Source organism: Monopterus albus, unplaced genomic scaffold, assembly GCF_001952655.1.
Source record: "Monopterus albus unplaced genomic scaffold, M_albus_1.0 scaffold305.1, whole genome shotgun sequence".
Classification (NCBI taxonomy): domain Eukaryota; kingdom Metazoa; phylum Chordata; class Actinopteri; order Synbranchiformes; family Synbranchidae; genus Monopterus; species Monopterus albus.
This window is the reverse complement of record NW_018128185.1, coordinates 540,285-565,435: the sequence shown is the minus strand read 5'-3', so window position 1 is coordinate 565,435 and position 25,151 is coordinate 540,285. Positions and strand designations below refer to the sequence as shown.

Sequence of the window (25,151 nt, the reverse complement as noted above, 5' to 3'; positions counted from 1 at the left end):
CACAAGGCAAAGCTAGATCACATCTGATGATGATGATTGATCGACGTATTGTAATTGTTTTTGAATGGACAGAAAATATGTAATTTGTAGAACTGATTATCTTTTGCAAAATTATCTTTTACAAAAAACCTAACTGGGATGTAGTGGGATTTTGTGCACACAATATGCAGCACCTCTCACTGTTTATTGGTTCTTTATGATGATTTAATCATATAACAAAACCTGATCAGCAGTTAGCTTCTGTTACCAAAGAAAACACCGATGTCTCACATGTCTTCATTCCCTGTATTCTATATCCACACGTCAGTGGGAGATGATTATGTAACAAGGAGGACACGGTGGCCCAATGGGAGCGCTCGGACACATACCTGGATGAGGGGGAGAGGGGAAAGAGAGCTAATGTGTAAGATGAGACAGGAAGGAGAGTAAGTGAAAATAACAATAAAAGAGGATTGGGGTGAGATTTGGGAGAGGAAGTGGCAGAAGAATCAAGAGGATAGGTGTGAAGGACAAATTAAAGTAGAGCAGAAAGGAGTTCAAATTCAGAAATGTACAGCCAGATAATTGAGCGGAGGAGGATGAAGAGGAGAAGGTGTCGACAGGTAAAGAGGAGGAGGCAGAGGAAGAAAGAGAACAGGTCGGCGATGAGTGAGATGAGAGGGAGAGGTGCAATGGAGCTGAAGTGAGAGGTAGGTTTCCTTCTTTCAGAAAATTCAGGTTGTTAAAAGAACAAAATATCATACATGCCCATAGCAAAAACTCCCTTCAAATGAGGTTTAAAAAAAGATTTTTCAACTGAAATAGCAAATTACATGTTAATTATATAAAAAAGGAGTTGATAGGGCAGTTGTTCACTGATTATATCATCAGGAACTCTGATTTCAGACCTCACAATCTGACTTATGCTTTGCAACAGAAGCTGACGTTTCAAAAGTCAGACATTACACAATCCTTTCCTGAACAGTTTGAGCAAATATAGTTGTGGTTCCTGTTAGAAAGGGCACAAAATAGTTTCATTTTACTCCATCTGAGAGTCTGAGGACAGTGGATGAGATTATTTCTGCGTTCTGTTATAGTGAGTTCTGTATCCCTCTGTTTCATGTCTGCTTCCTGGAATCCCCCATCTCTGTTAGATAACAACACAGTTTGTGCTCTGTGTGCGTGTCCGCATTGTAGTAGATGTCTGCGTCATCTGTAATGTACTTACGTAGATGGCAAGCAGAGGATGGGAGGGCGGGGGATGGTTACAGACAGACTGTCTGCTTTTTTACAGCATGCAATGATTCACAGGGAAGAAGAGCAGTAAGAGGGGTTTGTTTAAGGGCGTGTTTGTGGAGGAAGCTGGATAAGAAAACACACACACCCCTGAAAACTGTGATTCCTCAGTTCGGTAGTTTGTGTGTGTGTTTGCCAGCGTGGATAAGTGACAAAATGGAACCTGGTATGTAGGTCAACCACTCAGGACCTCATGCTTCCTGTATGACAGAGAGAGAGAGAGCGTGTGTGTGTGTCTCAGCTGGGCCTCAGCTGTTTGAATTCATCAGTTATGGATGCAAATTAATTTCACACAGGTTGTGATCCAAAAACAGATTTGTGGCCTTTTTTTCTTGATGATGAACCAAGAGAGAGGAAAACAATACTTAAAGTAATAACCCTGTAGACTCGAAGTAGTGAGATATAAAATGTTTTCTTTGCAGAGAGCAGTGGTTCTTGTCAGCTCAGGTTCAGGACCATTACACTGGATTCCAGTGTAACAGTAACATCTTGATTACCCATCAGTTCTTTCTCAGTCTGTGGCAATATTAATGGAGCAACTCAGGAAAATGTTATTGATGACTTTCCAGATTATAATTGTGACGTTTTCTGTGCCAGAAAAGTTTTTTTTATGAAAACCAACCACTCCTAGCTTAAAGGGAAGGTTTTCATGCACAGTGTGTTGTTAAATGTTCCTTTTCTCGTTACTTTCTGTAGTTTTGTGCTTTCAGTCTTTCCTGTGCTTTCCCTTCTTCTCTTTATAACACTGACACACTTGAGAGAATGCCACTTGTTTGAAACACTAACACAGAGTCCTGTTGCATGGTTGCGGTGTTCATTGGTGCAGTGTTATATAAACACTTATCATATACATAGTTGTGGTTACATAACCTTGTGGTTGCAGAAAATATTTCCCTCTGTAACCCCCTCCTCTAAGACACACACACAATACAAATCATGGTTTTGTTGCCAATGACCTTACATTCTTTGGAGCCACATATTTCTCAAGTACATGTTGTGCTGTTCCTGTGAGGAGCAGACTTTAACCCACAGGGAGTGTCCAACAGAACAAATTAATGATTTAGAAAATTTGCTGCGTGTGTCGTTTACTCTGACACTGACTGCTGATGATTCTGCATTTCATCGGTACACTTGCATCACAACTTTCTCTGCTCCGTTTGTACCGGTGGGGATGGAGATTGAGGGTTGCCTATGGCTCTTCCTACTTGAATCTCCTCTTCACTAGCAGCACAATATTTGCCTTTGATTAAGTCACCGAGCAGCAATCAGCTCTCCACCTCTAATTTTCACCTTAAAATAATGCCTTTGCTGGAGGATTTTTTTAATTAAATGGGTGGACCTCAGAAGCTGCATTTAGACTAGACTTTGAATCAACATGTAGTTCTTAAACATTTCACTAATTCTCTCACGCACGTGTTGGCAAACTGGCAATCCTTGGCCCATCTTTGCTCCCAAAGGGCTCGGCCTTTCCTGGATGAAAAAATAAAGTAATATTAATTTCGTAAAGCGTAAGGAGTAAAAATTACATTTTTAAAGTAAGGAGCCCAGCACTGATCTTTACTCTCCATTCTTAAAACCTACAGTGTTGCTTGATCATTTCACCACTTAAAACACTGGTGTCCCACAGATTTACAAGGACATTGATAACAGAAGCAGAATGCACAGGGGGTTGTGCATCTCATCTGAAATCCTGATCTGTAACGATGTGTTTGTGTAACTTCATTTGAATACATTTTGTCTACACAGTGGGCTTGTCTCTCTTTTCCATCTGTAACACAGGAAGAAAATGCCTGTACACTGACAAAATGTAAAAAAAAAAAAAAAAAAAGACTAAAATGTGAAGGATCCGTGTGAAAATACGCAAGAAAAAGTCGAGCTTTTCAATTTGCCAGGTTCTTCATTAGATTTCCCCCAAAGGTGTGTGTTGGCAAGCCTATGTGTGTGCGTTGCTCTATGAAACACAAGTCGCAGCTCCGGCTTCATCTTGACATCTCCTCTAATTACTCAACGTAGAGTTTAATCCTGTGAGCACCTGGACAGGCAACACATTAATATAATGAGGATAAGCAGACAGAGAGGCATAGAAATGAACACTAACATCCTTGAGGTTATTAAACTTGTTTTTCTGTTACATCTATTTAAATATCATTTTGTTAGTAGTTTTTCCCAATGAAACAGAAACAAGTGATTGGCTGAATACCTGCTTGTATTGTCAGCCTGTGAGACTCATGCCACTGGAATATAAAAACTCAAAGGTGAGGACATTTCTTTAGTTCCATCCTCATCAATTAGCAGTCTGTTCTAACTATAGACATTAGCAATTATTTTTAAACTATTTAGCAGTTTGTATTATGTCAGTAAATAGTGACGAACCACCACTACAGTTCCCCACCCCTAAGGTGATGTTTTCCATTTGCATGTATTTAGTTATTTTTTCCCTGTAATGTGTTGAATTTGTGATTATGCTGCTTATGTATAGCAATAAGCTTCTTACAGTAAACAGATTATATGTTATAAGTCACACTCCCTATCATGTTAATGTACACAAATATGTTGTGATCTTTGATTGACGTTGCTTTGCACAGTAAACAGCAGAACAGGGGAGAGAATTTAATCTTACAATAGCACTAATGCACACCAAATGATCATCAGCTCATAGAAGGATTACCGGCGGCCAAACACCATAAAGTCAGCCTCATGCTGATACCAAGGTTGTCTCCTCTTCCAGCTCTTTTCATGGCCAACCGCAGGCCCATGTCTTTTTTGAAAACAAATCAATTCCTCTGGTGAAACCATTAAAGTGGTTGTTAAATTTTTGAGCTAGTAGCTGATAGCTCTGTTACTGTGGCATGTTTCATTGCGTCCTACGTTCATCTTCCCTGGAAAGAGAAATCTTCTGCAGAATTATTAGTTAGTTTCTCCTGCAAAACATTATCATTGTTGTTATTTTTGTCTCGTGTATTATTTACTATATTATTATTTGTTATTTTTAATAAATCAAAATTGACAGCACCTTTCATACGGGTTCATGGAATTGTTTGGAACCGTTTGTCAGATAACTGATGGGCTGACAGAGCAAATGTGAATAGTAAAAACAATTTCAACAAATAGAGATAAGGAATAAAAAATGAGATGTAATAAATGTAAAATTATAAAAATCAAAATAGATTAGAATAAGATAGAAACTGAGATAAACCAGTTGAAAGATGATGAGAAATAAAGCCTGAATACAGCAAAATAAATGAATAAATAGATGAACAGAAAGAATAGAATATTCTATGGGTATTATTTAAAGAGGAAAGTTTAAAAACATCAGCACTTTCAGATGTTCTAAGATCCTCAGGCAGATGTACCCAACAGCTCAGCGAGCCGCCCTTCGATTACCAGTTATAAATAAAAATACCAAAAATTATCGAGACACGATGCAACTTTTTATAGTTTTACAGCAAACAGTTTATATGTGAGTGTACCCACAAGGTAGGTTTTACAGCTGTTAAAATCTTTTTTCATAGCATCTGTAAAATCTGTCTTTGTCTCTCTCATGAATGATTCCAGATCTTGACCTTACTAAGCAGAGAAAACTGACCTGCTACCCAGAATCAATGCCCATGTGTTTACTTGTGTGTGTCACCGCTATGATTTTTGATGTGTGTTTGTTGGTGTGCTGCCTCCTCTCACTCTAAACTGCATCTGTGTTTTTCTTTGAATGATGGACATTACTTTCATCTGTGTCCCCCCTCCTCTGTCGCCTCCCGTCTGCCCACTCATTGCTCACTGTTGTGTTTGTGATGTTGAGGCTCTCTGCATTTCAGGAATTGTTATATAACTGTTCCTTAAGGTAGAATACGAGGGAGGTACGGATAAATACACAAAAACAGGCCACGATGACCGAGGGAATATTTAATCCAAATTGGTGACATCTTCATTTATGAGAACTTTTTTTTATTAAAGGAAAAAAACATTGTGTACAGTTTTTGAAAGCTTTTCCATTTGTTGTTCTGTAAACTATCATATGGAGCATAGGAAATTGTGTTTTATGCTTCCTGTGTTTTTACTGAAATAAATGAAAGAAGAGCGATGCAGTTAATATGAGCAATAAAAGCTAAATGCACGATTTAGCCTCCAGGAGCCTCACAGCATGTAAAGAATCTGGGTTGCTAGCATGGGTGAGGCCAAGGGGTGGCCAGGGGTGGCACTGGTCCAGTAGGTGTGAAGTGAGGTCTTGAACATGCTGATGTGACAGATAAAATCAGTCAAGCAACTTTTTTCTCTAAAACACAAAAATGACATTCCATCCTGTTGTTGTTGTTGTTGTTGTTGGGACACTTGGCTGAGCTGAGGAGCAGACCTTTCATCATACTGTAGAGCCAAGCTGCAAGCATGGCTCAAAATATAGCATAAGGTTTTGGACGCAATAAAATATGAACACAGAGAAAACCTCCCTGAACTGTGCATAGCAACTGTGTAGATTAATTTGAACCAAAATATAAAAATCACTATTAGGTCGACAAGCTCTGACCTGGTCCTCGTCACATCATGGTTACAGTGGACGTGTGGGCCTAGCATGTCAGTTGCTGCATTTATTGTGATGCTGATCCAGATGCAGATTGAATGCACTATTCCTTGTCATTAACATAGAGAACTGTGCAACCTCTGATTGGGTATGATAGAGGGAGTCATTTCTTATGTGTTTGTGACTTCATTGACTTTAATTTATTTACTCATTTTTCTTCTTGGGTGAAAACTAATTTGATATCACAATGACTGAAAGTGATTTGTTTTGAAATGCTAGTCTGAGCCACATAAGCACACCACACACACCAACACCCTAACTACTGAGCATCATTAGAAGTCAGATGAAGGGGTTTGTTGTCACGTAGATGGACTGATGGAGTGTTTTTACGCAAGTTGTTTTTCCGAATGGCTGCGAGTTCATCGCCAGCCTCCATAGTCCGTTATGTGTGAGTGTGTACACACATTTTCATAATGTGGGAAACTGAAACTCCGGTGTCATGCGGTGAATGTCATGTGTGCATTTCTTTGTGCGTCTGTTGAAACTGAAAATTGTGTGCTTGCTGGCAGTCTGTACATGTTTGTCCAGTCATCCCAGGCAGATACTTGGCTAGAGTAGCCCACATATTTTGTGTGTGTGTGTGTGTGTGTGTGTGTGTGTGTGTGCACCAAAGCCTGTACACTCGTAAGGGGGGACATCTTCGCAGTCCTTATAATGTAAGTCGTTGAATTGTATAGTGACAACTTGGTTTCAAGTTACAGTAACAGTAGACAAGTAGCAATTGTGGTAAAGGTACGTCTCCAGGAAATGAATATAAGTCAATGTAAAGTCCCCAGGAGAAATGGAATATACAGTATGTGCAAAGAGTGTGTGTGTGTGTGTGTGTCCTGTGTTTCATAAGTTGTCCATATTTATGATCCAACTCTTACATAAGCCTCAGATCTGGTTCAGTGTGCCTCTGGCAGGACGACTGAGAAAGAGGAGGAGAGAAGAAGAAAGGTGAAAGTAAGAACGAGAAGAACAAGCTGAGAGAAAAGACATTAAAATGAGTTTAGAAAACCACTTAAGAACAAAAATAGGACAATCAGAAGAGTTAGTGTCATGGTTTTGTGATGACGTGCTTTGGCTCTGGATGAAAGGAATGTTCTTTGTGCTGTTTTGCAAACATGGTTTAGTGAAATGTTAATTTGAATATACTTGAAAACATAAAAATCTTCAGTCTGTGGTTGAAAACAGCAGCTGGAATGAGTTGAACCAGTGTAATGGAGGTTTACCTTTCAAACAGGCAGGATTAGATTGATGTCAGCAACTCAAAGACAAAAAGGAGCAAGGAACAAAATCAACTTTAACAATTTCTTTATTACATCTCTGAATTTATATAAATGACTAACACGATGTTTTAAAGCAGGAAAGGAGACCGATTAGACAGTGGAAGTCACTAGGCTGGTTGTATTTTGTAACCGGCAGTGATGGTGAGTTTAGGTTTGTGCCTTAATTTTGGGCCATGATATAATAATTTAGTTTGATTTTGTCTTTTAATAATATCTTGACTCTTTAGTCTTGGTAAGAAGGAAGGAATGTGCTTTGTCCCAGAAAGTTACAAATAGCACAAAAGAGTATAAAAAAAATAAAATGAAATATTTTTTTGAACATGGCTACTGTTGGTCCAACTATTTCTATGCACATACTGCCTTTTTTTTTTTTTTTTTTTAAAGAATGCTAGTGTTTCAGCCACACCTCTGGTTAAGCCATCACTGACCAGCACAGAGCTGAATGATAGTAAAATAATACAGTGCTGCTCCAGTAAACCTGGCTGTGTGTTTGTCTAGGAGGACTCAATAAATCTGGCTTAGGATTGTTCACATCGTCTGATATTTTTTCATATGTCTTTGTGTTTACTAACTGTTATAAATGATATGTGTGTGACTTCAAGTATAATCGGTGATCAGAGCAGTTACAGGAGACAGGGTGGCCAGATGAGCTCTCTTAATTAAATGACACTAGTACACTCACAGAAAACATGATCAGTCCTTCCTGCCTCAGCTCAAACTGATGCAAGCACCTCCCTTTTCAAGGAGATTATTAAATACAGTGCATCATGAGTCCAGACACTTGCTTTCAATAAAATTGCACTAGTTACAAAAATGTTGCCTTTTATAGCAACCTAAGTTGCAGTTGCACCTGGCTTTTCCTTCTTCTTCCACTTATAATCACATTACTTCTCTTCCTGTCTTCCTTTCACAGACCAGTCCCACAGCGCCTCCTTCACCTCCGAAAATGATGCTCAGGGAGGTGATCCAGCCGCGTGGCAGTGCACCCTTCCACCATCTACCTCACCTTCAGGGGAGACACCGGCCCACCCTCCCCGCTCCCAGCCCACGTCTAGACCCTGCTCCAGGCCGGCCAGCCAAAGCCCTTCCCCTCCATCTGCCCTGACAGGAACCAAGAAGAGCAGCTCTAAACCAGCTCACATGAGACGCAACATCAGGTACTGACCTCCACATCTTCACTCAGTCAAAAAGTTCCAGTGGACACTGACTTGTTTATTCTCCAGGGATCCTTAAGAAACACAAAAATTATCCCACTATCATTTCAAATTAGAGTTTTAGATGAAATATATTTTCAAAATTATTCCTTTACTTAGAAAGTGATTGTTGCGCTAGTTACTATTTAAGTAATGAATAATCTGAATACAAAGTATGTTTTACAAGATTAAAAAAGTCATTTTATCAGTATTTTTTTATGTAGCTCAAGGCTCATGTTCATCTGTGGTGCTTGGATATTTGCTGTTGTCAGTAAATGACAATTCAATACAACAGCACCATCCATAATTTACTGACGCGTCTAGAAATCACCTACACAGAAAGATCCCAAAAAATTATACGGGACACACAAACACAAATATTCAGAGCGAGGTTGCATGTCGCTCCTTTAATCAAAGAAACCTGACTCAGTACAGCACTCACTGCAGCCAGCACATAAAGTCTCATCAGTCACCACCTAGCCATTATCAGACCATTCATTTAACAAAACAATATACAGTATACTGTGTACTGCATATCTAAAATTATCTTGAGAATACAGATTCTCAATTGTTTCATCCACCAGGTACAGTCCTCAGTATTGGCTTGTAAAAAAAAACTGGTCTGATACTGGTCAGGCGTTGATGGAACCAGTATGAGGCTGGACTGCTGGCTGCATTACAGTGCAGCTTTGTGGGCTGTACTGAGTCAATGCAAGTTTTATGAATACAAATTCTCAGATGTCAGATTAATCAGATTTTTTCCCTTGTTTAGCAAAGAAAATACATTTGGGCGGGTGTTGATACAGAGCCTCACTGCACTGCTGAGGTAGATGTTAAAAATGAGTCTTTGCTAAGCAAGAAGTAACCGTCAACCTCAAAGGGATTATTACACTGTTCCCTGAGAATCATGCTGCTGAGGCGCTGAGTAAACTAACACTCACTCAGCTTATTCAATGCTTATTGTATTTCTAATAACACCCATAGTTGGCTACATAATAGGATTTATGATAAAGAACTAAAGCGCAGGCCAATTACTGATAAGTTCTGTCAGTGATTAGATGTATGTTCAGTCTACAGCTTTGTTCCTCCAGCTGCCAATAACCATTATATATCTCAGCCTCAAGAATGCGGTTGCTTTTACATAAGTCTTTACGCTAATAGCAAACATGTCAGAGCAAATGGTGTCAGAGCATTCTTTTCCTTACCTTTAGCCCTGTCACTGATAAAGGTGTTTATGTGAGTGGGCAGCACTGATCAACTACCCTTCTTCTTGATCGATATAAGTGTCTAATTTTTACAGAAATCCAGCAGTGATTAATTAGTCTAATCTCTTTCTGTCTCCAATAATGAGATTTCCTGCTGCCAAAATTACACCATGTCTGTCTGCAGTTTGTTGTAGTGCAGGTAGTGTACACTGGGTTTAACATAGCTTTATTTATTTTTTTTTTTTTTTTTGCTGAAAAAGCTCAGTACTGCATCTGGAAAACAAAACCAGCAAGAGTCATGAGACTCAACCAGGCAGTAAATATGCTAAAACATTGGGCTAAAAGGGGCTGCACAGTTGGATAATAAATTTCTTGCACTCATGACTACAAGTCCCACCTTTCACAACACACAGAGTAATTTGATTCCATGTTGATATTTAATAAATTGTGATTAATGCAGAGGCAAAGACACCACTGATTTGATAAGACATATTCATACGGATGTGTTCAGTGGAAACCAGCCTTTAACAAATACTGTGTGAGTTGTTAGACACTAATATACTTAAACCAATGTTATTTTTCTTTGTTTGTGTAGAAAGTTACTGAGGGAACATCAGTTGGAGGCAGTGACCAAAGCCGCCCAGCAGGAAGAGCTGGAGAGGAGGCGACGCCTGGAGCAGCAGAGAAAACGAGATTTTCCCCTAACACTGTTGCCTGAGTACACAGCTGGTGAGGACACGCACACAAAACACACTTTAGAGGTTTTCAGCCACCCACTGCTCTATCAAACACTAACACTGTTACCTGTATGTCAGTTCTTAATCCTAATCATCATAAAACCACTTGCTGTAGTATCTTAACAGTAGATTTTATTCAGCCTCTGAATCATTTTACTGTCATTTTTTGTGGTGTTTCAAAGAACAAAAGAACAGACTGTCTGACTTTACCCCCTCCCTCTCCTCATCCTCTCTGTTTGACTCCCATCCCTTATTTTCTTTCCTTTCTGTCCCTCGTTTCTTCTGCCACATCATTACACTTTCTCTCTCCAGGTGATGTGACAAACTATGTGTCTTCATTATCGGCATCACCACAAGAAGCGAAGTCAGCCAGACAGGAAGTGATTTGTCTGGACTCCAGCAGCACTGGCATCAGCGACAATGACAGCAAGACTAATGTATCCACCTCTTTTACTGCAGAGAGCAGACACAAAACAGGTGAGACACACACACAAAGCTTTGTCATATACAAAGAGGTAGCCAGAAGAAAGAATTTTAGGCTGCCTTGGATTTCTTTCTGCAGTTTGATTGACTCCAGTGTCATCACAAACAACAGGAAACTGAAAGGAAGACATGCAGAAAAAATCAAAGCACTAACCTAAGTTGTTTTCACACATGGATTCTGAGCAACATTTGTAGAATAAGGTCCTGACAACAGGAGATGTCATTGCATTGTCTCCTACTGTAAATACTCGGTTTGTTTTGTGTTGGAGGTGGAGGCGTCTGGGTAAACCATGCAGGAGGTGTGACATGACCTCGTCACGTAGCCATAGTGTAATTTTGTCATAAACAACCAAGTCTCTTGCTGTTCCTTAAATGTGTCTGATGATTCTGGTGTCAATTCTTAACAACAGAAATTCCCGAATCTTGTCATGTCTCTAGTTAGATATTTCTGTGGACATTGTCATTGACCATTCATCTTCACCATTGGGTGCTTATATTGTTCTGGTTCGGTGCCAGTCATAACACAGCCACTAGCTAGGTGTGAATCTGCTGTGAATACTCTGGACTATATGTGGCCGTGTTCTTATATGGGCTCACTCGAACATTATGTGCACTGTGTACTTGGGAGCTGGCAGGGTAAAGTCCACTCAAGGTCCAGGTTAACTGACTTGAACATCTGCATTACTCCTCTGGTCAGGGTTCCGGTGCATGTCTGAAAGAGGCTCTAGATGAGTAAAGATACTTTGGAGGATAAGGATGGCCTTCTGTAAACATTTTTGATCATTTGGTAGAGAGCTATGATGGGTTTCTTGTTCAGTGCAGCTCAGAGTGAAGAGGCTTTGGCAGTTTTTAATGTAGATGAGCATGAGTTGTGCCCGACACATCACAGGTCTCCAATCCGGGCTGCTCTTTGGTGTATTTTTTTGGTCGTGTAAGTGGGCTAGTAGGTCACATAGGTTTGGGGGGTCATGAAAGCATGTAGACAAGGACTGTGCACTTTATTTATGACCTATCATCCAGTGGTTTATCTGAGCTGTCAGCATAGATGTCTAATCAGCACAGTGTGAGCTCGGGTACAGTACAACGTCTGCAGAGTTTTGTTACAGACCCAAATCATGTGGAATAAGTTTTAGGTTCAATTTTCAAATGTAAAGATAGATTCACTGTTTCAACCCAGATTGCATTAAAATGATTTCCTCCATTCATCATCATATGTTGCACGTAAAATGATTTCCTCCATTCATCATCATGTGTCGCACAACTTCTTGAATAGCTTCCTCATGGATTGCTTCCTTGGGCTTAAACAGTCCAACAGCACAAACTATTAGACCTTGAAGAAGCAGGACAAAAGCTTCATGGCTTTCAAACGCAATTTTTTGTCATGTCAATATTCTATTAAGTCTCCATTCAAACAAAACAGGACTGCTATGGATAGAGCTTCGGCATCTGAAAAGAGGAGAGGCGTTACCACATGCTGCATCATAGAGTTCTGATGTATTGTGATCAGCATGGATGAAAGCTGAAAGTTTAGGGAGGAAGAGATTACGTCAGTGTGAGTCAAAAACATCTTCAGTTAAAACATTTTATCACACTACCAGTCAAAAGCTTGGACACACATTTAATTCACTAGGAAAGTGTGTCCAGACTGTTGACTGGTAGTGTATTTCATGTGAGAAGAATAGATAATCTCAAATCAACTGTTTCACATTATGTTGTGGTTTATCACACTGATGCTATTTTCTTTTTGCATAATAAAGTGGAATCAAGTTGATTATGGAATAGAGTGAAATGTATGAAAAGAGTCCAAGTCCTGGTTTTTGAAAGTGTTACCAACTGGACCCACTGGACTATGTTTACCCCCCTGTGAGAGTCTGCAGCACAGGGTTGAGAATCTCAATACTGAGTAATGAATAGAGCTGCACAATTGTGAAATTACAAAACATTTTATCACAGTGTGGTTTTAGAAATAGTGGAGTGACAGTGTGCAGCCCCTCACTTTTATAACACACTCCTGAAGTTGCACTGACCCTGGCATTTGTGTTTCTATTTTTCTTTAGTTTTTCAAACATTTTTGTTGCATACGTTCAGATGTTTGAGCTATGGCTGAGAAAAGCCAATCCACAGCTGCTGTTTGAGGTCCAGTGCTTTATGCGGAGGCACATCTGGCTGTCACTCGGGCAACAATCAATCGGGATACCACTTGATTAACCAGTTTCAATAGTTTGCCATTGTCTGGTGGAAACCTCACATTCTAAAGCATCAGTCGCTTTGAGATTAAGCAAAGCAGTTTTAATAGCCTTATGACAGCCATGCGTTTATTAAATTACACACTGTTTCAAATTGCTTTCTGAGCCCAGGCACATCAGCTTGAATTTCTAGTAAAAAAAAAACATACTCTGAAGCCACAACAGAGTGGATACATGGGACTGTATTCATCTTAAATTTTATCACAACAATTGACACAAGCGAACTTTGACATAACTGACAGGAAAGAAACCAGTAGATCCCCTACAAGTGCCTCTGTACAACTCACTGTCCACTTGCTTGGTGGTTTGTTGAAATGAAACATTATGTCCACAAAGACAGTTAATGTAGGTGTTTTATAAAAATGCTACCCACTAGATCTGTCCGAGTCCTGCTGGTTTTCTTTTGTGACTTCTACTCTCATTTCAGCCTTCCTGTTGTCTCAGTAAAGATGAAGGAAGCTGCACTTGGCATAAAAATAAACAAACTCCACAGGCTTTTTGGACACGTATAAACCCAATTACTGAAAGTCTCCCTGAGCCAGTTTTAACACCCGAGGTCAAACGTCTCCTATTTTCGTATTCAGCGCGTGTGTGGGGCCATTGTGCAACTCAAGGAAGTGTTTGGAGTTTAATTGCCATGTGCAACAAAATATTTACCTTGACTGGGTACATCATGTACTATTCCCTTATTGCCCTGTGCAAAACATACTCAAACATATATATGCACAAAGCCACTCAAACAGTCAAGGAGAAACACACATTTTCTTAGGGATAAACACAAATTTCCACATTGCAAAAGAAGACAGTGACAAACTGCAGGCGTATGCGCAGGAGCGCAACACAACCATATATACAAATGAGAGTGAGAGGGACAGAGACGGGGAGCAGACTGACTGAATGACCAAATGAACAAAGACAGATAAAATGTAGATTTGGCAGATGAGAAAGAGAAAAAAACGAATGGAGGGAGTGGAGAGGACGCGAGATGAAAGGAGAGTGTGTCTGTGGGGCAGATCACAGCAGGTCTGTGGAGCAATAAAGCTAGCTAATCCAGGTTCTGAGCCAGACCACACACTCATACATACACGCATAATGAACACACAGACACACTTGCACCACCGTGGCACAGTGACATTTCTAGTTGGGGTTGCATAACCACTCTCCCCCTCCACTCTAATCCTACTTGTATAACCAGCACTTCAATGCAGTTATATAACCTCTCTCTCACTCATTTCCACACACACACACACACACACACCTCTCTAATTCCCGTTGTGCTCTCACAATTTGCCAGCTTGTGTAACTTTCACCACTTGATATCATTGACAAAGTCCTTCATATCAGGTTTAGTTTTTCCTACTCCAAGCAAACACACAGTGACGTCCATGACAAATTATCACAAAGTATCATCACACAAATTCTGCTTGTGATGGAGACATGTCACTTGAGATTAACATTTCAAGGGCAACAAATGTATAGTAGTCATTTTTTTTCATGGGGAAAGCTGCAACTGAATTCTGTCATTCATCTGTTTTAGGTTTTTGGACACCAGAAAGTCTGTGACAGGAGTCAAAAGTCTTGATTTGAAAAGTAAACGGGGGGAAAAAAGGAGTCTCAAACACATTTTGTCACTTGGACTCACTTTATTGTAGTTTTTTTTGTCAGTGTTGTGATACAGTAACAGATCCTAAGATGAGCTTTGGTTGCATTAGTGAGTTTTGGATGTGACATTAACTGTTGTGCTGCATGCCGGTAAAGAGAACTGTGTGAAGAGGAGTTAAAAGTGGAGAAATGTGGATCACCAATTGTGCAAAACTCGAAGACGACATTTTGGCCTTCAGACCTTCATCAGGCACAATTCAAACAGCCAGCAACATACAAACAGCACTGTACATATAAACGCTATACAGTATTTGTTTACCTGGGAAAACCCACCAATCAGAGACCACCAGCAACATCTTCCATTACATATGCAAATTTGGGTCAAAGAGCTCCTCAGATACAAACACGACACTGAACTCTCACAGCTGTAAACATACATATGTAATAAATCTGTCAATATTGTAGAAACTCGGTCATTCAAATTCACTTTAGTTCCTGGACCAAGTGTTCATTCCTTAATCCTGTGACAAACCTTTCAAGGTTTATTGAATTCTTTAAAAATAAACAGTGAAATATTTTAAGTTTATAAAGCTTTTCATTTAAAGTTGTATGAAAAGCTTTTTTTTTCACTATTTCTTTTAGCTGATGTGGTAGACTTGACTTGAATGCATATGTTGAATCTGCTAAATCATCTGTTGTAAATGGTAAATGCTCTTGTACTTGTGTATGTGGAAGGGACCTTGTGATGCTCATTGTTACAGTGAAGTTTGACGACGCTAAAGTGTTTCATTGTTCCCATTTTGGCAATTTTGGCTAGAATATGTTGAGAAGGGGACAACATAGACTCACAGCATGCACTGGGTGTCAGCCTTAGATGCAGGACAATCGATCTTATGTAGGTGTTTAAATCACTTTAGTTCACTGTTGTCAGACTTGGATGTGTTTTCTAAACATGGATTTAGAGGATCAGTTACTAAGAACTAGAAACATTTGATCTAATATTCCTCCTGTTTCTCGTCTCCCGCTTCCATGCAGATCTGATTGTTCTGAGCTCAGGTGAGGACGACACTGTCCACGTCAGCAGTGAGTCCACCAATGAGGAGGAGGAGAGCGAGCCAAGTGGCGTACACTCCAACGATGTCCTCAACCGGCCGGACGCCCAGGGCAGGGTGCTGGTCAACCTGAATCATCCAGCTGAAGAGACGGACATTTTTTTGTTGCCTCAGCTCGCACGAGTCGTCAAACCTCACCAGGTAATATTACTGCCAAGCTCCAAATATATGGGATGTATCAAAATACCACCACAAGTAAAACCCTTTCTCTTTCTGTCCAAATCCTTCCTTTGGTGTGGATTTTGTACCAAGCTATAGAGTCACATTACTATCAGTAAAATGGTCAATTCCTTCATTTTTAATGGAATATCAGCCCTGCTTCTTCACCACTGCTGTCATCTGACTTACCTGTCCACCACTCTTCCTCCTTCATTCTACTTTCATTTTATTTGTACCTTCTTTCTTTACCACCTTGTTCTTGATTTCCTCTTGGGCCAACTTTCTTTTCTTTTCCTTTCTCCTTCCTTTTGTCCCTATCATTCTCCATCTTTTCTCTTGCCTTCCTGCCCTCAGATTGGTGGAATCCGTTTCCTGTACGACAACCTGGTGGAGTCGGTGGAGCGTTTCAGTAGCAGCGATGGTTTCGGCTGTATCCTCGCTCACAGTATGGGTCTGGGCAAGACGCTGCAGGTCATCTCCTTCATCGACATCCTGTTCAGACACACCCAAGCTCACACCGTGCTCACCATCGTACCTGTAAGCACCTATGGTTTAAAGTTTGAATGCAAGAGAATCTGAAGGATTGAGTCCATAAACACACACTGTGCTCACCACGGGACTCAGAAGTATGTTTCTCTGCAAACATAGTGAATGAAGTGGTAATAGAGTAAGTGCTTGGGTGCAAAAGTCATCTTGTACAAGCCTAAAATTTATGGTAATGAATGAGTAGAAAATTCAAATCTAGTTATATAAAACAGAATTTTTGAAGCCATTTTGTTTATTTAGACAAAAGCACTGTCAAAGATTTCACAATAGTCATATGACTTATTTCCACTGGTGCAACAACATTATCAGCACGTTTGGTGTTTTTACTCGTCAGATGTTTAAAGTGAGTAATATGAGTTGGAACAGTAAAATATTAAGTCAGTCACCTGATTGCTGATCATTTCAGCACTAGTCTAATGTCCCTCTCTCTTCTGTCTGTCAGGTTAACACATTGCAGAACTGGCTGTCAGAGTTCAACACATGGGTCCCGCCCCAGGAAGCGTTACCTCCCAATACCGACCCTGGACTGGTGACACCTCGCACCTTTAAGGTTCACATCCTCAATGATGAACACAAGTAAGTAACAGGAACCAGCCTTTCCTGTGTAAAACCTGCATCTTTTATATTGAATCTTGTATTACTGATTCTTAAGAAAACATGAAATAATGATAAAATATAGTTTTCAGATTTTGTAGGGCACGTTCTGTGTTCATCTCTCTCTCACACACACACACACTGTGTTTTCATTCCTTGTGGGGACTTTACATTGACTTACATTCACTTCCTGTAGACTTATCCTAACATTAACCATTACTTGGCTAACCCTAACGTTAACATCCAACCTTATCTTAACCTTAAACTCATCACTCTAAAATGTAGTGGATTACAGTATGGGGACTTGCTTTTTGTCCCCATAAGGACATCAGATACCCACAGTGCAACTGTGTAAACAGATTTATATCCTGACAAGGTGAATAATACCAGGCCATGCACATGCATATGCATGCAACAGGGTTATGTGTTAACTTTAAAGTCTTCTCAGGAGACTGGCTGCAGTTACATTCATGCACAGTAGTGAGGAGACTTTCAACTGACCTTCTGACCTGCATCTGAGCTTTATCCCTATCTGGCTCGTCCTCCCTACCATCTCTTTATCATCCTCTTTCCCAGCAGCTGCTTCTGCTGCAAAGATTTTCCAATTCTCGTGTGTATGTGTTTGGGATTAGGCTGTAAGGATGGAAGGAGTGCTGCAAAATGAGCATGCAGTTCCATGACAGTCTTGTCTGGAAGTGACACAGTAACCTCATCCTGTCTCTCTCTCTCACTTCAGTTAAAGGATAACTTGTCCATGAGAATTCATTATAACAAAATTACCAACCTTTTGTTCCTACTGTTCACACACTACTCTGAAGAGTAAAGATTGACTGAGATTTTTACTCACTTTGTAATTAATTGGTAATTTATTTCAAGTAAATGTTTTTTCTCCCTCTAATTCAAGAAATTTGCCCAGCTTTTCCATTTGTTTTATGCTCTCTGCATGAAACTCTCTCTTTGTAAAATTTTAGTACTTTTACTTTGCACTACTTCTGTACTGCTTTAGAAAACAAAGTGGTATCGTTTTACAGAACATGCCACCCCAAATTGGGCAAACGTTGGGACGATATGTAAAAATTAAAACTACAAGTAGTGATTTGTGAATCATCTGTGTCCTGCATTACACTGAGACCAATACAGTACCAATACCAATACAGACCAATGCATAAAATGAAAACGAAACAAAACTTTCTCTGCAACAGGAAATAACGGTGTGTGTTTTTATGGATATATGTCTCACCTTTGAGAAACGCAAACAAAACCTTATGTAATCCTTTCTTACATTACCCAGGAATACAGTGACTAGGGCCAAGGTGGTGAATGAATGGGCACGGGACGGAGGCGTGCTGCTGATGGGTTACGAGATGTACCGCCTCCTGTCGCTGAAGAAAGGTTTGGTGCCTGGGAGAAAGAAGAAGAGCAAGAAAACAACAGGACTTGCCATTGACCTGGATGAAGATGACAAGCAGCAAGAACTGCTCAAAGGTGAGAAATGAAGGGGAGAGGGTGGTTAAAAAAAGTGAGGTAAAGGATGAACAAACAGAGAATTGATGGTAAAAATGGACATATACTTCTTTTAAATGCACCAGTACTGAATATTATTTTTACCTGTCTTCCTCCAGGTATCGAGAGAGCTTTAGCCCGACCTGGTCCAGATGTGGTGATCTGTGACGAAGGCCATCGCATCAAGAATTGTCTTGCCAGCACTTCCCAGGCTCTGAAGAACATCCGAACCCAACGTCGCGTCGTCCTGACTGGCTACCCTCTCCAGAACAATCTGATCGAGTACTGGTGTATGGTCGACTTTGTCCGGCCCGACTTCCTTGGTAAGGGGCAAGATCTGCATTCTATTTCAGGGGATGTTTTCCTTAGCATAAAAATTTTGTCAGGTCTTTTGTTTTTTCATTCAAAGGACTAATTGCAGTTCTACATCACATGCATATTCAGGTACACGGCAGGAGTTCAGTAACATGTTTGAGCGTCCCATTCTGAATGGGCAGTGTGTGGACAGCACACCTCAGGACATCCAGCTGATGAGGTACAGGAGCCACGTCCTGCACAGCCTGCTGGAGGGGTTCGTACAGAGGTGAGACAGCCGCCTGTTAAACCTACAATTACGACCCAGAAAACATAACTTGACCTCCCATTGAATGTTATTTGTCTTTTTTCCAGACAAGGCCACGATGTCCTGAAGGACCAGCTGCCCTCTAAGGAGGAGCATGTGATCCTGGTGCGTCTGTCTCCACTGCAGAAGGCACTCTACACAGAGTTCATGACCCGCTTTAGAGAGGCAGGAAACACCGGCTGGCTCAGCCTGAACCCGCTGAAGGCCTTCTGTGTCTGCTGCAAGGTAAGGGAGAGGGCATGGGTGATGAACTCAACCTATGGTAGTTTTCTTCAAAATCTGGATCTGGTCTAGATTCAGAAATAATGGTAACATTTTTTCCAAGGTATTTTTTTAATCAGCATGATAGATACAGATACCAATGCCTTTTAATTTAAATTTGCCACAATTATTTAAGGTCATTTATTTATAGTAGTTTTTGTGCCACTGATCTCCTGTTATTCTTCAGATTTGGAACCATCCAGACGTGTTGTACGAGGCCTTACAGAAGGAGAACATGGCAAGTGACCAGGACTTGGACCTTGATGATGTCACTTCAACAGGACCCGGCCGACGTCTACCTACACCAAATCAAAAGTCCAAGCCCCTGGAGAATCCTAACCCCACTGGTGGACTGAGTCTCAACCAACTGCAGGAGAAAGCCAATCAGGTCATCACCTATGAATGGGTAAGTTGAAAGGCTCCAAAAGTGTTGTGACATTAAAGAATTCTTGGGGCACATTTGATACAGTTTTGCTTCTGGTGACATAAATCTATGAGGACAAATACCAGTGTTTTCAACTTGTTGTAAGCAGAGCATTTTTTTTCTTCCTTTTATTGAGATGCTTTAGAGATGTCTTTGCCCAGGGTTAAATTCTAGTCTTGTGTTAAGAGAAATTTAAATGACTCATATCAAAGGAAGAAACTTAACATTACATTATTTATTATTTTGACAGTTTTTTTTATTTTTTTATTACTGCTTTATTTTTTCTTGTGTCATTCGTTGACCATTGTATTTTCCAGGCAGTAGTTATTGCTTAGCAGAGAATGTGAGCAGAGCATAACACGAGTAAGTGGGGAGCACAAGTAGGATGATTTTGTACAGGGCAGCTTCTTTAAAAAGGAGGGATCATTGCCCTCTGTCCCACTCCAGTTTTGTTCACACCACGAGCCTGAAGCATGCCTAAGACCGACCCAGAATGCATTCTGTGTCTTGCACAGACATCCAGCACTTTTCAGTCAAAAATCAGCCATTGCAAGCTCAATAATGGAGTTTCTACAGTAATTTGAAAAGGAAAATGAAAGGTCATACAGGTGTACTGTATATTTTTATTTAATTAGGCCCATTGATTCGTTGAATTTTACATATGACTTTTTGTGTTATATTGCTCGTTACATAGACCTAACTGTAATTTGAAATAAATCATATCTTTTCACATGGCTAGGCAAAAGACATCATGTGTGACTACAAACCTGGCATCTTGGAGAACTCTGCAAAGATGGTGCTGCTCTTCCACCTGATAGAGGAGAGCATCAGGAAGGGTGACAAAATCCTCATCTTCAGGTAAAAGATCAGACAGCCACTAATATTTCAGATTTTTTGTGATTTAGCAAATTATTAATAACTGATTGAAGAGGTGGAAAAAAAGGATTTATGCAAGTAAGTGGTGCAACAAAAAGTTGTATCCAAACATAAACATGAATTTGTCCCTTTCACAGCTTTTATCAGCTGTTTTTTTTTATTTGGTTCAGTTGTATTTTGCATTACATTTACATTTCTGAGATCTAATTTCTGTTTCACACCCTTCTGCAGTCAGAGTTTGTCCACGCTGACCGTGATTGAGGATTTCTTGGCCAAAAGACCAGTGCCTCCCTCACCCAACATGCCTAGTGGAGAGCAATCAAAACAGAACTGGGTGCGCAACCTCAACTACTACAGTATGTGGTCATTTATTATGATTCTATATAGGAGGGAACCCAGTTTTTCTAACTACTAAGCTAAACTAATATTACCTACTACCAATATCAGGAAGTTTTTCTTGAGTGTATTTCTGACTACAGTGGTTTGGTTTCATGCTGGTACTACTCGTCATTGACTAACAATAAGTGCTGCCACCTGCTGGTGTTTATTGATAACAGCCGAGGCTGTGCAAAGCTGCCTGTTTTAATTCTTCACTGGTTGTGTGATGTTTTGAAGGACTGGATGGAAATACAACAGCCTCGGAGAGAGAGAGACTGATAAACCAATTCAATGATCCATCCAACACTTCAGCATGGGTCTTTCTACTGTCAACCAGGTAACACGTTGACTACAGCAAAAATATGAATGGTAGAAAATAGGGGTGTGATGTTACGCTTGGCTCAAGAGGAGACGATACACGATACTGGGTTCACAAGAATGAGACAAGACGATATTTTAACACTATTTTTTTTTTAAATCTTCAATGATGAAATATATGACTGGAAAAAGTATTTTATTCAACTGAAAGTCACAAAATGACAAACAATGCAGCTGCCTTTTGAAATGTTTTAACTAACCTTCTTGTAATGATTCATGTAGTGACACTGTATGTCACTTCAGTTCTACTTTCTGAGTATGAATGGTCATATAGCAAACAAGGTTTTGCCACAAACTCAACTGACTGTATGATTTCTTGAGTGTCTTCAGATCTTATAATTATGCATGAACTATGAGCATTCACTGCTCTTCAGTGTTGAATTCGGGCCACAGTTAACACCCCATAATGACATGCTATGAATTTTTTTTAGTACTGGATGTTAAACTGTGTTTTAATCTATCAGTACAGACACACTGGTGGTAGAATTGGTGCTAAGGTAGAGTAGGCTACATTAGCAGCATGGCTAACCAAAACACACCAGAAACCCCCAGGCTGGAAATGTGAATGAAGCCACTCATGTCGACTTGTCAGAACGTGGCCGTATCGAATCACCTGCAACATTCCCCCTGCCACCCCTCACCCCCTGACAAATGCAGCCCCATGTGTTAAAACACAGCAGAGAGTTGAGTTTTTGCTGGATTCATGTGAATGTACAGTCACACTACATCATACTCACTACTTCTCTGGTTGTATTGATATTGCAAGACAGCTTTTGCCTTGACCAGAAATATCGTCACATTTTAATATGGCATGAGATCTCATAACACCCCTAGTAGAAAATGAATTTGGAATTGAATGAAACATGTAACAACTTTAAACAAACATAACTCAATCATACACCTCTCTGGTCTGCAGGGCTGGTTGTCTGGGTGTTAACCTGATTGGGGCAAACCGCGTAGTGGTGTTTGATGCCTCCTGGAACCCGTGCCACGACGCCCAGGCCGTGTGTCGTGTCTACCGCTACGGTCAGAGGAAGCCATGTCACATCTACCGACTAGTGTGTGACTTCACCCTGGAGAAAAAGATCTATGACCGCCAGATCTCCAAACAGGGCATGTCTGGTGAGTTTCCATACAAAGGAAATTTTTCATGCACAGCACAGTTACTTTTTAAAATATTTATTGTTGATCTTTTAACCATAACAAACCAAAACAGACACCAAGGGGGAAAAAGAAGAAAAGCTTTTAGAGCAAAAAAAAAAAAAATACAAAAGGCATTTAAAATCTAATAAAGCACCACACTCACTCCATGTAAATTTCACTGCCTTCAAATGACAATTCTGTCAGTAATCAGACTTACTGAAACCCTCGTCCAGGCTCTTCTGTTTGAACAGACCCCCCCAGAAATTAATAATCAGCTCTGTTTTGATAGCAGAGCTTTTCTATCAAAAAGCTCTTGTCTGACAGAACAAACTGTTTCAAGTATTTGCCATTTGACTGGCAAAGCAGACACACTGAGGCCATTCATGTTTTTGGGAGCTGTAAGAATCAGCCTTTTTTTTGTTTGTTTTATAGTTTATTCTTTTTTTTTTAGCCTCCATCTTTTCCAGTATTCCCTATAAAATCAACTTTAAAAACCCGCTCCGCTCAAATCTTCCTCTTCTCTTTCTTCCTTTCTCTATCAGACAGGGTGGTGGATGACCTGAACCCTGTGCTGACCTTCACCAGGAGGGAGGTGGAGTCTCTTCTTCACTTCGTGGAGGAGGAGCCAGACCCCTCCGCAATTCAGCTGCAGGCCCATGAAAGCATGGAAGGTGTCCTCAGGAAGGCACTGCACTTCTATCCTCACCTGATTACCAAGGTAAATGAACAGGGGGCAACAAGGAAAACACTGTCACTATGGGACTATTTCCATCGCTACAATAGTTTTGCATTGTTCATTGTGGTTTTTTGAGGCTAAAAACATATTTACTTTATCATCTTAAGTGGGCCAGAGATGATTAAATGTTCTGTACTCATTAAAGAAGTCTCTGGTCTCCCTAATTACCCACCAAAATTCATTTTTGGAACAAATTTGAGGCGAGAAACACACCGAGACATTGCACTTAGCTCATGTTTTTCTGGAGTCTGAGAGGTGATGAGTCACCTCATAATTAAACCTGCTGGGTTCTCAGTGGATGATTTCCAGACTAAACTTTCATAGCAACAGATGCAATCACAACATTTAAGATGGCATCATACGGCAAAGAATGTCCCATTTGGCTGTTTAATGTATTTTATTGTAGCACATTCAGTGGTATAAGCTTGTAAAAGTACAAGATGTTGGCACTTTTATAAATTAGTTAAACATATAAAAGCAAGTTGTCTCATATCTGCCCTTTTTCCTCTCCAGCAACCATTCCCCCATGAGTCACTGCTGATGGACCGCAGAGAGCTGAAGCTGAGCAGCGCTGAGAAGAATGCTGCTAAGAAGGGTTACGAAGAAGAGAAAAGGGCCTCAGTGCCATACACCCGCCCTTCCTATGCTTACTACTACCCTGCCAGTGACCAGAGCCTCACCAATATCCCCGCCTTCAGCCAGAGAAACTGGTTAGTGACTCTGCTTCAATAGCAGCCAGCATAAAAACAAACAGGAACAAAAACATTTAGGATGTTTTGTCCAACTGCATTTAGAGATTTTTATTTAATGCAAAGCTAAGATAATGCTTACTTTCACAGTCCGTGGAAGATTGACACTTTAAGTTCTAATGAAGCAACAATTTAGGAGCTTATAAAAAAAAAAAAAAAAAAAAAAGATGTATTTCAGCTATTTAAAAAACTTTCATAGGGAACTATATAACAACAGTGTATAACATCTAAATCTGCATTAAAAATGAACACAAGTTATAAACTAATAAGAAACCTTAACTTTCTGCTCAGGCGCCCTCCTCCTGAGGAGAAGCCAGTGGCCAGTGTCCAACCAGTCCAGTCAACCCCAGTTCCCATGATGCCCCGCCATGCGTCTGCAGGCTCAGCCCCATGCAACGATTCGTCCGGATCCAGTCTTGGAGGATTCCCTCTCAGCTGCCTGCAAAAAGCTGGGGTGTTCGTACAGAAGATTGTCACCACTACTGGTAAAAAAAATTGTACATATACTCCAGTTTGCTCTGCTTTTGTCTTTTATTCTTATGTCTCCCTCATCCCACCTGTCCTTTCCCCCAGAATCTTCTCTCTTCATTATATTAGAACAGTCAACATTTCTATCTGCTCTAAAATGATTTCTTTTGGTTTCTTTTAGATATCATGATTCCAGGCACCAACAGCTCAGCAGATGTCCAGGCCAAGATCAGAGCTGGAGAGAGTATCCACGTCATCAAAGGCACCAAAGGTAACTAGTTACAACACAGTATTAGCACACTTACCAAAGCCCTTGATTATACTCTTTGCAGCTTCTCAAATGTGAGAGTTTTTGTGAATACCTTTCAAATTTGGGCTCTTAGTGAGACAAAACATTTCACAAGTTAGTGGAAAAGATAGGTGACAGATTAGTCAGTAACAAAAACGATCACATTTGAACTATGTATGTTGTGCTGCAGAAGCTGTTTCTTAAAGAACCATTTAAGCATGATATACTGCTCACTTTCTTTATCTGTTTTAGGAACTTACATCAGAATGTCTGATGGTCGAATATTTGCCATCAGAGCAGCTAATAAGGCCAAGTCTGCAGAGAAGAG

The 25,151-nt window shown here is 40.3% G+C and overlaps 1 protein-coding gene across 1 annotated transcript in view; it reads left to right on the top strand.

The window, feature by feature from the left end:
* LOC109973782 (helicase ARIP4-like) overlaps window positions 1–25,151 on the top strand; it is a 59,459-nt gene that overhangs the window by 32,996 nt on the left and 1,312 nt on the right. The window contains exons 3-22 of the mRNA XM_020623594.1: window positions 8,033–8,276; window positions 10,113–10,246; window positions 10,567–10,731; window positions 15,621–15,838; window positions 16,211–16,393; window positions 16,845–16,978; window positions 18,288–18,481; window positions 18,619–18,822; window positions 18,944–19,082; window positions 19,169–19,346; window positions 19,570–19,788; window positions 20,546–20,664; window positions 20,914–21,038; window positions 21,298–21,397; window positions 22,355–22,560; window positions 23,124–23,299; window positions 23,831–24,027; window positions 24,358–24,551; window positions 24,716–24,805; window positions 25,076–25,150. Of these exons, the coding sequence (XP_020479250.1) occupies window positions 8,033–8,276; window positions 10,113–10,246; window positions 10,567–10,731; window positions 15,621–15,838; window positions 16,211–16,393; window positions 16,845–16,978; window positions 18,288–18,481; window positions 18,619–18,822; window positions 18,944–19,082; window positions 19,169–19,346; window positions 19,570–19,788; window positions 20,546–20,664; window positions 20,914–21,038; window positions 21,298–21,397; window positions 22,355–22,560; window positions 23,124–23,299; window positions 23,831–24,027; window positions 24,358–24,551; window positions 24,716–24,805; window positions 25,076–25,150 (3,294 nt within the window). The remainder of the gene's footprint in view (window positions 1–8,032; window positions 8,277–10,112; window positions 10,247–10,566; window positions 10,732–15,620; window positions 15,839–16,210; window positions 16,394–16,844; window positions 16,979–18,287; window positions 18,482–18,618; window positions 18,823–18,943; window positions 19,083–19,168; window positions 19,347–19,569; window positions 19,789–20,545; window positions 20,665–20,913; window positions 21,039–21,297; window positions 21,398–22,354; window positions 22,561–23,123; window positions 23,300–23,830; window positions 24,028–24,357; window positions 24,552–24,715; window positions 24,806–25,075; window position 25,151) is intronic.